The 14,836-nt window shown below is 45.4% G+C and overlaps 5 protein-coding genes across 5 annotated transcripts; 2 read left to right on the plus strand and 3 right to left on the minus strand.

The window, feature by feature from the left end:
- Positions 1 to 4,034: 4,034 nt before the first annotated feature.
- On the plus strand, positions 4,035 to 4,774 carry N7481_010327 (copper/zinc binding superoxide dismutase; the record flags this gene model as incomplete). The annotated part of the gene is made up of 5 exons (XM_057269546.1): positions 4,035 to 4,047; positions 4,188 to 4,367; positions 4,418 to 4,569; positions 4,632 to 4,718; positions 4,769 to 4,774. 5 exons carry the CDS (start codon positions 4,035 to 4,037, stop codon positions 4,772 to 4,774), a joined length of 438 nt encoding a protein of 145 aa, XP_057120223.1.
- Positions 4,775 to 6,465: 1,691 nt separating this feature from the next.
- N7481_010328 (CAZyme family AA3) lies at positions 6,466 to 7,179 on the plus strand (the record flags this gene model as incomplete). The annotated part of the gene is made up of 3 exons (XM_057269547.1): positions 6,466 to 6,817; positions 6,886 to 7,049; positions 7,099 to 7,179. The coding sequence occupies 3 exons, from the start codon at positions 6,466 to 6,468 to the stop codon at positions 7,177 to 7,179; spliced, it is 597 nt and encodes a 198-aa protein (XP_057120224.1).
- Positions 7,180 to 8,376: 1,197 nt separating this feature from the next.
- Positions 8,377 to 8,613, minus strand: N7481_010329 (uncharacterized protein; the record flags this gene model as incomplete). The annotated part of the gene is made up of 1 exon (XM_057269548.1): positions 8,377 to 8,613. The coding sequence occupies one exon, from the start codon at positions 8,611 to 8,613 to the stop codon at positions 8,377 to 8,379; it is 237 nt and encodes a 78-aa protein (XP_057120225.1).
- Positions 8,614 to 11,333: 2,720 nt separating this feature from the next.
- N7481_010330 (uncharacterized protein) lies at positions 11,334 to 11,529 on the minus strand (the record flags this gene model as incomplete). Its single annotated transcript, XM_057269549.1, is given in 2 exon segments — positions 11,334 to 11,359; positions 11,376 to 11,529. The coding sequence occupies 2 exon segments, from the start codon at positions 11,527 to 11,529 to the stop codon at positions 11,334 to 11,336; spliced, it is 180 nt and encodes a 59-aa protein (XP_057120226.1).
- Positions 11,530 to 11,604: 75 nt separating this feature from the next.
- N7481_010331 (transcription factor domain-containing protein) lies at positions 11,605 to 12,412 on the minus strand (the record flags this gene model as incomplete). Its single annotated transcript, XM_057269550.1, has 2 exons — positions 11,605 to 11,891; positions 11,965 to 12,412. The coding sequence occupies 2 exons, from the start codon at positions 12,410 to 12,412 to the stop codon at positions 11,605 to 11,607; spliced, it is 735 nt and encodes a 244-aa protein (XP_057120227.1).
- Between the last annotated feature and the right edge of the window lie 2,424 nt (positions 12,413 to 14,836).

Raw genomic sequence — 14,836 nt, forward strand, 5'->3', positions numbered from 1 at the left:
CTCCAGCAGCTTTGGCATGGACAACTCTGCTCAGTGTTAGCTCTAGATTTTACCTTAAAGGCGGACTGTCCACTGACCTTTCAGGAATACGCTCACGGTTGAAGTGCGACAGCGTCTCAATAAGGAGCGTATCACCCAAGGTTGTGATACCTCCGCCGCCTAAAGTAGGCAATGTAGTGCTTACGGATGGGTTCGCAATTGGCTGGCCTTTCAAATTATAAGCAGGAGCATATTGTGTTGGGCATTGAAGTAACGTACCTTCTGCCAGCGTGAATGTAGGGTTTGGCATAGCGATCTCTTGTTCTGGGGTGCCAAATACACGTGCTGTGATGGATATCTATGGCGGCGGCAGTCTGGCCTTTATTAGAGCAAATTCTGACGGCACATGAAGCCCATTCGATGACAAAGAACTAGGGCCATTATCCGGTGGCACTCGGGGATACTATGATGTGAGGGGTAGAACGGATGGAACGTATACGGCGACAAATCCGCATTTAGACACTGACAGCCTGCGGGCAAATAGAAACCGGCGCAATACAAAGTGAACCAAACCTTAACGGCGGGCCGAGATCCATAGCTAGTGTGAGCCGATGCACCACCGAGTATTCGCCGGACTCGGCATCCTACCCGCGCACCGTACAGGATGAAGGAACAGTACCAGCATTGCTTACATGATCGTGCGGGGAACCCTAACCCCTCATGCGGGGTCAAATATCTCTGCTTCCATTCTATCTGATGCCTGCGCAATGACAATTAAGGTTACAGAAAGGCGTTTTTGAGATGTTTAAGTAAGTGGAGCCATCAAATAGCCATATTCGGTAGTACTACCATTGTGAGAGCTGGACCTCACCATGTCCTTGCTCGGAATTCGGCAGCTATGAAGATCTAGCCGTATAAAGCTCGCTGTCTTGGCTCACTGAGAGCGTGTTTGCACATCAGGTCTGCTAGACACTGAATAACGCTCAACGTCTATTCCTCTATTTTTCTTCCAGACAAATCTAAATCATGGCAACCGTTTCTAACGGTTCCGAGTACGACTTCATCGTCGTCGGTGGTGGCACTGCTGGCAATGCCGTTGCTGGTCGGCTGGCTGAGAACCCCGACGTCCGCATTCTGGTTGTTGAAGCCGGTATCCCGAACCCGGACCAAATCGAACAAATCACCACGCCATCGAAGGCGTTTACTCTTCGTGGAAGCAAATATGACTGGGCCTACAAGACTACCATGATCAAGCGCGATGATTACGAGCGCATTGAAAAGCCCAACACCCGCGGAAAGGCCCTCGGTGGAAGTACTTGTGCCAACTACTTCACCTGGATCCCTGGTTCAAAACCCACATTTGACGATTGGGAAGACTTTGGTGGCCGCGACTGGAACTGGGACAGCTGTGTAGACTACCTTCGCAAATGTGCCACTTATCATGACGACGAGAAGCTGTATCCGGCCGAACTCAGCAAGATTGGAACCGGAGGTCCTGTGCAGATCTCCCATGCCGACTTGTTGCCAGAGATGCAACCATTCCGCGACGCCCTTACTCAAGCTTGGGTCTCTAAGGGTGAACCCCTGACCGAAGATATCTTTTCTGGCGAAATGAAAGGTCTCACGCATTGTGTGGATACCATCCACCGTGGTGAGCGTCAGGGCAGTTTCTTGTACTTGAAAAACAAGCCGAATGTGACGATCCTTTATGGGGTCCAGTCCAAGCAATTGATTATCGACCCCACCACCCGAATTTGCTCCGGCGTCACTGTGGTCAGCGAAGCTTCCAACACTGAGATCAGTGTTTATGCTAGCCGGGAAGTGATTGTGTCTCAAGGCGTGTTTGAGACGCCTAAGCTTCTGATGTTGAGCGGTGTCGGGCCTGCCACGGAACTAGCGAAGCATGGAATCAAGCCAATCGTGGACTCCCCTCACGTCGGCCAGCATCTCCTGGACCACCCCATCGTGCCGTTCGTGCTTCAGATCAAGGATGGATATGGCCTGGATGATCACATTCTCCGCCCCGGTCCTTTGAATGACAAAGCCCTGGCAACCTACCAGCGTGACAAGACTGGTCCTGCCAGTTCCGGCTTTTTGGAGCTGGTGGGATTCCCTCGCATTGATGAACGACTGGAGAAGTATCCAGCCTACCGTGAGGCTAAGGCTGCGAATGGTGGACTGGATCCCTTTGGACCCGCGGGTCAGCCGCACTTCGAGCTTGACTTTGTCGGCCTCTTCAGTACTGCTTTCCAGTGGCACTTCCCCTTGCCCGAGAAGGGTAGTTACATGACTGTCATTGTCGATCTGCTCCGGCCCCTGTCCGAGGGTGAAGTTACCTTGAACAGTTCCAATGCCCTGGTACAGCCTAACATCAATCTCAACTTCTTTGCTAACGATTTGGATATTCTGGCCATGCGCGAGGGTGTTCGCTGGACATACGATGTTCTGACCAACGGAGCTGGGTTCAAAGACATCGTCGTTGGGGAATACCCTTGGAAGATGCCTCTCCATTCCGACGATGATATGAACAAGGCTGTTTTGGACCGAAGCCAGACCGGATTCCGTAAGACCGACCCGCATCAAGACTGCCAACAGCACTAACATAATTCACAGACCCCTGTGGTACGGCGCGACTCTCCAAGAGCATCCATCAAGGTGTCGTCGACTCTAAGCTCCGAGTACATGGGGTGCGCAATCTCCGCGTTATGGATGCTTGTGTTATCCCGGTGATTCCAGACTGCCGTATCCAGAACTCCGTATATATGATTGGCGAGAAGGTGAGTGATCAACCAATTTTGCTCAATCATACGAGGAAACTAATCTATCTCCTAGGGTGCGGACATCGTCAAATCAGACCACAAGGATCTGTATGAGGCAAAGAATATTCCTTACTTTGTCTCCAGCAAGCTATGACTTGGTCCATGGCCTCGGGATGAAAGCCATTGAAAATCCTTCACAGAGCAACCCCGTTGTTCGATTCACTGGCACAGCCCCATAAGAGCCTCGCGGCTTCGAATTCAATCGCCATCTCTTTGTAGGCTTTTGGGTTTTGGATATAAATCTATTTGAGTTTTTGCAGTTCTTATCACGAAAAAGACTTTCGTTTCACCTAAAGCATAGATAATTTAATCATCAAGCAAAGCCTTTTTCTCCGATGAGAACAGACTGATACCAGATGACAACCAATCAAACTTGCTTCATTCGGTAATGAGCCATGTTGTCATGTGAGGAGCATAGAGTACAATGTATCTAAAAAGTTCTCAGCAAGCCCGCAATACTCATAACTATGCGCATGCTACGTTGAAGGTCAGTTCGCTTTCGTTGTTGTGGTGGAAATGCATTGTACCACCTAGATTCCACTGTCATGTGGAAGGTATGTAATTCAAACCAAAGGGTTCTCGTATTCGCGTTACCTAGCCACTGAAGTACTGTCATGAAATATACAGGAGACACAGGGTATCACGGAGAAAAGTCATGATGGGTTGATTGATTGTTCACCACTGCTACATGATCGCTCTGTAGTCAAGCGCGTGTGATACGATATAGGCGGACCATCCGTCCTGACTCCGAGCTGAGTCCTAGTGGTGGATTAACACCCTATGAACTTGGTGCCAGATTAGCCGCTTTGTGGAGTCGTTAGACTGGGCGGACCAACTGTGTAGTGCTACCAAATAGGGAAATACTAAATGAAATGGTGAAGGTTGGCACTATTGCACGATCGAGTTCAGATAATATTCGTTCGTTTGGGAAGTTCTAGACCGCCTTGCACTGCAGTCAGGGGCCAGCTGGAACGAAATTGGTGGCTGTCTAGATTCAAAATCAATCATACGTCTCAAATTTGAGGAAGCTTTAATAGATACGACTGGATCGCTCTTTCCGCTCCCCTAATGCACACAAAAATCAAGCCTACCCCACCCCGTGGCATGTCTGATTTTTTCTCGGCGTTTCAAATTTGAGCTCACGTATCCAATAAATTTCACGCGACCGTTCCCCTCCCGTCCTTGCTCTGCTGACCACGAGAAACATTTCATTCTTAAAACACCTGCGAACCAGAGATGGTACGAGGCGGTAAGACTTCTTCTCTCGCGATGTCGTCAGCTCTGCTCAGTTGTTGCAAATGTACCATCTGGTTTTCTTGGACATTCCTGGAACCCACACCAGCACTGAACGAGCCCGGGGGTTCAAGATACCTGACTAATCCTATGCAGTTGCTCTTGTTCGGGGTGACTCGAAAATCACCGGGGTAGTAAGCTTTGAGCAAATCGATGAGAACTTTCCTACCACTATTTCCTGGAATCTTACAGGAAACGATGCCAATGTCGAGCGTGGATTTCATATCCATCAGTTTGGTGACAACACCAACGGCTGTACATCTGCTGGCCCCCATTGTTTGTTACACTTTGTCTTCAAACTGGTTTTACCTCTAACACTAAAACAGACAACCCCTTCGGTAGAGCCCATGGTGGACCAGGCGACACTGAACGTCATGTCGGCGACTTAGGAAACTTCAAGGCGGATGCTGCTGGAAATTCCAAGGGGACAATGAAGGACCACCTCGTCAAGTTGATTGGCCTGGAAAGTGTGCTTGGTGTAAGCTTTAGCTTGTGCTGGACAGTAATATAACTCTAACAAAGCTGGTCAGCGTACTTTAGACATTCACGCTGGTACAGATGACTTGGGCAAAGGCCACAACGCAGAATCTAAAAGAACGGGTAATGCAGGACCTCGTCCTTCTTGTGGTAAGTCGAGGCACCTACCAAAAGGCTCTCCTGTTTGATATTGTCGACAGGCGTAATAGGACTCGCGGCAGAGTCCAGTTCTTTTGCCAGGTCGACCTTGGTACAATCAGTCACGCCTTCCCATCTGTGAATGTGCGGGATACCGTGGTGACGAGAAGCAGCGCGACTGTATAAAGCCTTGGCGACCAAGCGTCATCGATGCAGTAGTGACTTTCCATGTTCACGCCTGTACCAAAAGTCGCCTTGTTATGTAAAATGACACGACCGGTCATTCAATGGCTTCCTGTACGTTTTAATGGAAGTAGTATGTACCAGTACTGCAATACGCCTGTGGCCCTTGTATGGTACTATAATCAAGATGCGTTGCTCTATAATTATCTGAGAGCAATAATCAGGCCCGCCCCATTGAGGATTCAGCACTTAGTTCCTTAGGAAGCAGCAAGCAGGAAGCAGGAAGCTGAGAGGGTTGAATGGAACAATAGTACTGTTAAGATTCTCTTCACTTTTACCGACATTTGATTCTGCGTATCTACTTGATATGAATTTACTATGAGTCTATGCCGTAATGCCAAGGTACCCGGGTTATATGCCGAGACGCTTCATCTACGAGAAGATTCCGGGGGGGAGGGTAGTCACCAAACTGGAGTGCACACCCATGGCAAATATGGGAAAAGCTATTGTCGCAATATGTACTGAGAAAATCCGAGGAGTCATAGAACATTCGGGCTGCTTGAGGCAATAGAATATATCTATATCTGAGGATAGCGCAGACCATAAATAAAGCCAGGTCATAGAAAATAAACCCCTATGTGTCCGTATAAATTAGCAGGTCAATTGTAAATGAAGTTGAAGTGCATTCTATACATGAGCCCATATAATCCCCCAATAATAATAATGAATCTTTGAATTACAATCAAGTAAGTAGATAAAATAGAACAGACAAGGCCCTGTCGACTAGCACAATGGGATATACAAAGTCAGTATCATATCCAGTAAATAGAAATGTGGCATGCACCGAATTTCGAGCGAAAATACTGCGAAAGGGGGGGGGGCCGGTGGCCGAGATTTCTCCCCTCACGAATTTCTCCCCCTCATGAGGAGAAGGTGTGACGTGTGCACCTTCCGCGGCAATTTTCAGCGTAGGAACTATAAGCCTCAAATCAAGTGGGACGCATGGCCCATAAAGGTCTCTGCATTGGGTTCTAGATATTCTCTGCACTACCCCTTTGAGAAGTAGTAAAGGTGGGCCTTTCGTCCGGAGGCGGGAAAGTATTTAAGTCTGATCCGACCAATCAATACCCACTGAAGTTCCTCCTCATGAAAGAAAGAACTATCTTTATAAGCACCTACCTTTTAACATTTCAACAAAGCCGAGTAATTACCAGAGCCTCGGAATATGATCCGAGGACAATTTTAGTGACCGTAGTGCAGAGAATATCTACTGGTAGAATTCGCTACACCAAATTCATAAAATACGTCACTCCTAAAACATTTGCAATCCAATGTACTAAAGATTGCGGGGCGACATATTGTCAGACTATTGTCGAAGTTTCCAACAGGAGTGGGGGGTCGCAGTAGAAACCTTTTCTACGTCTGTTCGATTCACCTTCAACAACTCTCGCTGCTTTCCATATTTTTTGCCTCTGTCTACCCTGTCCAAGTATGTTTTAACTTTACTATACACGATGTTTTATTGACCAAAATAAAACAGCGACGTCGAAATAGCGATGATACAGTGTCTGCCGATATGACAAACCTCCTACCAACCGCCAGCTGTACGACGAAAAACACGCGTTTCTTTTTTGTCAATGGAAATGAACCCGAATCCCGCAAACATGCCATGCGAGAACACTGGAGGAAACGGAAGGAACGGAAGGCGGCTGCTAAGGAACATGACAAGCCATTTGGATTACTCCGATCTATCCCCCAAAAAGACCGCATGGTCTGCAGAATGGAAGCTCATAGACATTCCGATGATCCAATACTGAGTCAAGACCATCCATACAGTCGCGAAGCCACATCGACCCCTACCCATGGGTACCCATCAAACATGCAGCCCAATCCATGTGAAGACACATTAGCGGCCGCGGTGGTCCAAAGTCAGGCTGAATATCGCAAGACACTCGCCCCTGAAACGTGGTTACCATAACACTAATATATCTTATAGGCCCATGCAACGCATCACAGCCCCTGGAGGGCATTGTCCAAGGCAGCGTTGACTCAAAGCCCCGCATACATGGTGTATGTAATCTCAGGGTCACAGATGCTTCCTTCGACCCTGTGGTCCCTCATGGCGCTATTGAGGACCCAGTGTCTATACGTGACACCAAGGTGAGATTCCATTCCACTCGCCATTGCAAATACACTAACTGTAGCCTAGGGAATGAACTATTTTCAACCCAAAGACACAGGACTCTATGGCGTCAATGATGTCTCTTGCGTTGTTGCTAGCAAATTGTAACCCAGGTTCAAGGCGTCGATAGGATGAAATTATGTTCAAAAACCAGACTTTACAAATTTTGCTCTCAAGATCAACCTGTGACAGCCTGTGATGCCGCATCTTCACATTCTCCGTCACGGTGTAATGTTAAATCAATTAAGGCGAAAGATAAAACAGAACTTGGTAATTAACCATGTTATTTAAGCATATCCACTGTTTTGGGACGTTATGCGATACTTTTCTTGTCATGACATGCTTTTACTTTGATCCTCAAGGTATTATCGGAGATCCCGGAGAATATTGACAGTTCTGATCGGGTTTACCGAGTCTTCGATACTTGATATGGTTTTCAACAAACACGGGTATAATAGGAGCAAATAATGCATGACACCGCTTAGCCGTGATGAGGAACACAAATGACTCTCCCGATCTAACTCACACTAACCACCTCGTACCAGAAACGATAGATGCACTTCAATTGCCGAGAAAAGGATTTCGAATATTTGAAGCTCCTTCAAGCCAGCCTATTTAGAAAGCTACTTTACCACGAGGATCCGCCACGCTACTAGTGAGATAAAATATACAGAAAATAACCACGTATGGACTCCAAGGAAACACGGATTATGATAGAACATGTATTGGTAGGTTAGCAATAGTTGCTGCTCTTTCGGCCTGGTCGCCGAGTGCTAATTAATTATGTGTGTACACGATAGCGTGGAGATACATGTTACAGTGCAGCTTGGCCCTGTACTGCACAAGCCCAATGTCAAAACAGCCCCCTCCTCCTCTTGCTTGCTCTGATTGCCTCTACGTTTCCCACAGTATTGTATACTGCCCGCGAAGTAAATCAAGAAGTCCTAACGTTCGATTTATCAAGCAAACTATATGCTGCCCTCGTTGAGACGAATGTCTATCCAGAGGGCTCCTACTACATGGCCACCGTACACCGCTCTCTTTCTGAGAATATGCTGAGTTTTATTGAAAGACAGAAAAGCATCGAAAATTGCTAAATAACACTGCTCTTTGCCGTCGAGAGCTTTTGTCTCGTCAACAACATGCCAAATGGTTTCCGGAAAACCTGGAATACAAAATCCTAATATCCATTAACTGCCAAGGTAGCACATCAACTATTTGTAATTGGCTAAGTACATCCCATTCTGAACAAGGATTTCTGGATATTCGAGGGTCCCCGTTAGTTTTGAGAACAAAGTTGACTATTTAGCTGTGAACCACTGACCATCGTCGAAATACCTTTGAGTCGTCCTGGCCGGCATATCTGCCCGGAGGAAAGTTGTAGTCATCATCCAAGTGCTCCTTAGCTGCCATGAGAGGCCCCCATTTCTGCTTAATGGCTTTGAGACGTTGCTTGAAATCCGATAACATTGTTGTAGGATGTGGACCTGCTGTAGAGGACAGAGCAAGGTCATTGATATGGACAGATGTTGTTTTACTCATTTCTGCGGAAACACTCCTGGGAAATAAGATCGAGTGAAATGTCTGACGATGCAACGTTGGAGCTGTTCAAGTTCTCTCTTCATTTTGAACGACAAGCCAAGCATTTTATAATCTCGGGAATTGAAAAGTTGCGACCGCACAGTCCAGACGCTTCAACCACTGTTGGCCGAGCCTCAGCCGAAATATCTGCGTCTTTTCTATTCTCAAAATACAACATACCCAACACCTCCCTACAAATAAGTTGCCCAGTATCATAGTTTGGGTGGATGAAAAATGGATCCAGAAAACCCAGATAAGTTCCAAACAAGGAAAGGCGGCGCTGTGAGATGGTTTGAAGCTGCGGGGAAGGGGGTGGGGTGAGTGGAATACTAGTATTACCATATCAGGAAAGCTGGCATGCGGGAGACCCACGGACGGCATTTGCCGAGCTATCACCGAGGCTTTACCCAAAGTCGTCCTGTACCATGCGCATGTGTATGTTAGAGTGACTTTGGCTATGACCAACGGTATTGCTGATAAAATCGTGCAGAGATCATTTTCCCCTCGTGAGGAGACAATTACTTCCGCCTAAATCGTTTTTTTAAGTGGCCCTTTGATTATTGGTAGGTGACGGAGAACGCATTTCATCACTCATTGAATTCGAACTGAAAAAAGGTACGTCTCGATGAGGTCCGCAAAAATGCGAAGAAGGGGATATAGAGACCCGAAAACAAGGATAGAGATGAATATAAATTCGAAACAAGGTGTGTGCCAGCTTCGCGAAAAATGAAAGTGGCTTACAAACATCCTCGTCCTTGAAACCTTCATTTTGCTTCAGAAGTGTCAGACCAACCAAAGCCCGCAATTATTTCAAATTAGAATCACTGACTCTTTTCTCACTACTGTAACCTCTGGTTGCTCTGTTTTTTGAGGGATGAGAAAAATAGATCTTCTTAATGTTAGTTGCTCATATGTCTATCTTTAATCCCAAGGAGCTCTTTAACGTATTGGTAAAACACAATGCGCGCTCGAAATATTTATGCGTTCGATCTTGGTGGTATGACAATGGATATCATCGATGATGATCATTACTCAAGGCAGTAGAAGTAGTGGCCGAATAAGAAATCAAATCGCCAACATTTACCCGACCAGCCAATCGCAAGATTGGGGCAACTTCCTGAACTTAAGACACGAATTATTACCTATAGTACTGGTAATAAACGCAATGAATGGCAGCCGGGGTTGAGCGGTGGGTTGCCATAGTGGCAGGCTCAAAGCGTAAAGGCTCATCTTCATCAAAAATACAAGATCAAACTAAACAATCTCCGTACTTAATGATCAATTGACTGTGAATGGTAAAACTCTGCACGCAAGGAAAAGAAGCCAGCGGAATACGATAGGCGATTTCAATTTGGAATCCAGGCCTCCTTCCATTGGACTCAGTCAATTACTTATCCAATAATACAGTTCAGTGGTTTCTGTGGAAGCTTCAATATTCCGTCATGATATGACACATTCGAGATTTATGTGAAGCCCGGGCAATGGAGCTTTGCCTAAAACCTCGTTTTGAACATTCTGCTTATGTGTTGAGGTTTAACTTTCGATTTCTCAACATGAAGAATTTGGAGTCGCAACTCCTCATTGGTTGAATGGTCTCACTGTTTCGGGAAATAGTCTTTGGCCGATACGGAATAGTGGCGAAATTCAGCCATAGTGAAGATTGTAGGGAAGTATGCCCATAAAGCCAGCATTACCCAGGCACGTTAAGACATCCAATCTTTTTACGTTTTTTACAGTACGTTCTATACTACCGATTCCGAGAACTTCGAATTCAGGCCAAGAAGCTTTGAAGCTACTCTTCCCCAGATTAAATGCCCACAACGCACGCAATTCTATCTCGTATATCTGGTCGCGTTTCGTTAGGCCATAAGACTTGAGCTATGTACAAACGGAATCTCCATTTTCTCGGTGAAAACCACTCTCCGTCTCATGTAATCTTGCGTCAGGGCGAGGGAGAGGACATTGTGATGAGTGATAAGTCAACAAAGCGGAGTGAATCAGGGACAAGAGACGGCTGGAAGAATACAAAGAGAACCTGAGGAAGCTGGGGCGAATTGATAAAGTGGAACTTAAGTTAACAATTAAGAAGTGCCGAGTGATTCCAATCATGTATTTGCTTGGCTCCAATATCCCAGAAGGCACTGTTCAACTCCCCATAGGGCTTTGGGACTGATATCTAGAAGATATTCAGTCACAATCGTAACAAAAAGAGTTACATGCATATTTTCCTCTCTAAGCGAAAGGCTGTCCCAAATGATTGATAGAGGGTCATTCAAAGGACTGATCCAGATGTGTTGCGAGTCACGAAGAAAGGTGTCAAGAGAGGACAATACATTGCTCTCTTTTCGGTCCAGATCTTCACGAAGACCTTTTTCGCTTTCTTGCAGAGAAGCCCATATGAAAAGTAATGATTTCAGACGTTGAGAGACAACTTGATCACTTGGTGTATTTTTATATGTGCCTTGTCCCGCTCCTTGTCGACTTTGAAACGTGTTTATCACTTCTTTCAATGAGGTGGTATGCTGTAGCTGATTGAAGTTTCGGAACCGCTTCGATGATTTGTAAGGCAAGTAGCATAAACCTAATATTTCGAATACAAAGCTCTCATATTCCTCCAGCAAATATGCTACCGATGGCAGCTTCTCTGTCTGTGTTATCCCGTCGAAATTGAGCCTGGAGATTCAGTCAAATACGGATAGACGATAAGCTGTAAATATACTTACAACGAAACAACAATTTGGAGCCTCCAATTTGTGTGGAGGGCTTGATATCCTCCCCTGGTATCTGTAATTTGCCGAAGCCCATGTTTGTGCATATCGAATCGATCTCGTGAGCCCCAGTATTTCTGTTAATCTCATGGATATTAGCCCTTGACATTTTATTTTGGCGCATAATAATAAATATTGCATAGTATTATTTATACAGTGTCCGGAAACTGCATTGTGGCAAGATTCAACAGACCTCAAACGTGAGAAGTCGCACGACGCCAGCGAAGACCTCATCTTTGATCGCAGTTGGCGAAGTGCTAAGCCATAAATTGATTGTTGCTATGGCTTCGGTTTTGAATTTCAAGGTCTCTGAGTTTGCCGCATCTTCTCTCCGTCCATTGAGGTCTGCAGCTGCATGGGCTAAGATTCCATTAAATGATGCAGCATTTGATAGGTCGAGCGGTAACCAAATATCTCTGAACGGGGTGAATTTTAGTCCTGAATGTAGGGCATCAGCATGCATACTGAGCCCTGGAAAGCAAGTGAGCTTGTCAGCATTCTAGGTATTCTGATGTGGTACACCTCGTGTCATATCTGCACTTACAATGATAAAAATGCCGATGATGATGTGCTGAGATTTGAATGGAGCGAAATTTAGCTTCCTGGCCTAGACTTGGAGATAATGCAAATCTGATGCCAGAAAGAAGCTGCTCAGGAATACCAGGTACTGGTGTATTGCTGTTGGGAATAAAGGGGTTCTGAAGATGCGAGGAAGTATCTTCTGTTGGTTGAAATTGAAACTGATTGGGACAATTTCTTTCGTCCTTCCTTCGAGCCCCGCTGGATAACAGTGGTCGCAAACTTGGTTTGGTAGGTCTTGTGTCTTTTTGGCGTCGCTGTTCAATCTTCCTGTCCCTCCAATATGATTTCATTGCGTGGCTACGGGAAGTAATATCCCCGTTTCCGGTAACAAATTCATATTTCGGCAGATCTGGCTCTGGTAAGGTTTCAAAGTAGGCGTTTGGTTTCTGTATTTTCTTGTCAATGTCCATTTTCTTTTCAGCCTGTGAGCTCATCGCCGTTCAGTGGCGTAAGATGTGTGTTAGGGATCAAATTGGGAAAGGCTCCATTGTGCATGTATTCTTTCCTCGTCACACCGTATAGGTTTAAACCCTGCCAAAGCACTTTTTCTGCCATTTCTAAATTCACGTGAAAATATGAGCTTAGGGCAGTATGTGTAATACTGATTTATTGCCTCGTAATCCTAAGCCGATCTCTAGCAGCAAGAGCTATGAATTCATATGAGCTCACATTGAGTAATTTCTCTACATAACGCTAGACCCAATCCTGATATGTGAACACCCAGTCAACATTGAAAAGGGCTGCTCCCTTGTATAGCACAATACTGTCTGAAAAAGTGAACTATTTTCGTCATTTGGAAGGCATATCCAGAAAAGAAAATATTACTAACAATTCCAAAAGAGGAAGTACTACCTAAAGGAGACTCATTGAATGTAAAGATACAATTGGTCAACAGTGTTTGCTTATTTGCGAGTGTAGATCGACAATGCCACAAGGGGCTGCAACGCCCCACGTCTTAGTTGGAGCCTAGTGCATGGGTCTCGAGAGCTTTGGGAATCATATCATAGCGTCTTCAATAATCTAGGCGACTATGAGAGCCCGCCTAGCTTTCTCAAACACTTTCCTTCACGGTAATGCATTTGTTTATATCAACATATTCATAGAAGTCGCCATTTGAAAACATTAAAATATACACAGGCAATGCAACAACCAATATTTGCTATTGTTTTTCAAGCCTCAGGTGGCCCTTTCCACCCTTGCTTCACAAACTGCTTCCCCTGGGAAGAAAGTGGATACCGGGACACAGGTGGTTAATAATGTGAGGCCAAGCCCACTTAAGGAATACGTTCGAAGTGAAACCTTCACTGTATATAGTTTCTGGAAACCACCATTACCGATCATCGCGGTCTTCCAGCTAATTCTCACGATGGTCTGAGATGGGCTCTTAGAGTTGTCGTCTTAGTAATCAGAAGAATTCATCACTGTTCTTATTATCTTCTCAACAATGGAAAGTAAAGGCTCCCATTACAAGATAGTGTATATCAACCTCGGCGTTAACGCGAAAGAAATTCTAAAATCAGTCTCATACAAGAGATCCTGGTATCCCCGCACAGATATTTGGAGAACAATAATAGCAGAAAGGCATGGATGAGGTAGATCGCCAACTCAAATGAGCAATTGGGCGACTCGAGAGAGATACAGGGGACAGTTAATGGCACAGCGCCCTCTCGGTGAAAAAAGAATAAATTTTCAAGTTTTAATTCCGGGCAAATCTAATGTTATAAATAAAAATTCAATGCTAGCTTCTTGTATTCTTGTTTACATTGTTTTCTTCCAACTCAATGCGGCCATCCACCTTTGCTACTGAGTTACCTGGGGATGCTGAAGCCTAACTAATGGCCATGTGCTGGAGTATTTCAGCCCACTGCCCTGATATTACGGGCGTCCACCTGTCCGCAGCTGTTTCGGAGATGGAAAGAATCGAACTTCAATCACTAATCAACCAGTCACTACACATCTCAATATATGTAATACCTGTCAGGCTCCGAATAGCAGCTCAATTTGAGAGTGATGACAATGCCTCTCACGTAAACTTAACTCGTTAAGACATCTTAAAAAAGCTCAGCCATTTGCAGTTCAGACGTGAAGGCAGTGATCTAGCGAGGTGCTCGGTCGGCATGTTAAATGTATTGAGGGACGATCAAACGGATAGTTTCCGCATTATCAATCATAGGGTGGAGAAAGAATACTTTAAGGAGAATGTTCTCAGGCTCATAAATTTCTGACAACAATCATTCTATTTTGGTAAAACCACTTAAGGCCGCTTTTATCAAAGTAATACATTAAAAGCAGAAGCAAAGCAATATAATGTGGTGCTTTTTCTGTTATTAGCTCACTTGAAAAATGGATAAAGTGTCGAGACTTTAATCATGCTAAACGATGTGGAAAATACCAATGTCGTATCTAGTCACTATGTGACCGTAAATCCCATTGTCTCGTCTCTTCACTAGCTCCCTGCCCGTAGTGAGGAGTGGCCAGGAAGAGGTAAATCATCGTGGGCCGATTATTTAGCGTCTCTACCTGGGTGGAGAATGCGGCAGAGATTACGAAGCCTGAGGTCTAGAGGGAGTGACCAAATTTGGCTATTATCGTCTCAAAGACCAGTTCAAGGATACGTTATACCTAAGCCTCAAATCCGACGAATTGACTTCGTTACTGCATTCAGAGTAGTGGCGTGGACTGTAACTCAAAAAATCAAAGAAGTCTAAACACGCCATACTGGGGTATTGCGATAATTGATATTATTGGTCAGATACTATTCCCAAATTTGGCTTAATGGTGGGGCCGGAAGTGGGGCCCACTCCAGCCATAAATTCCCATCGAAATTGCCCAAA

The sequence above is a fragment of the Penicillium waksmanii genome (assembly GCF_028829765.1).
Source record: "Penicillium waksmanii strain IBT 27052 chromosome Unknown utg000008l:1.0-5622682.0:1.0-5626561.0, whole genome shotgun sequence".
NCBI lineage: Eukaryota > Fungi > Ascomycota > Eurotiomycetes > Eurotiales > Aspergillaceae > Penicillium > Penicillium waksmanii.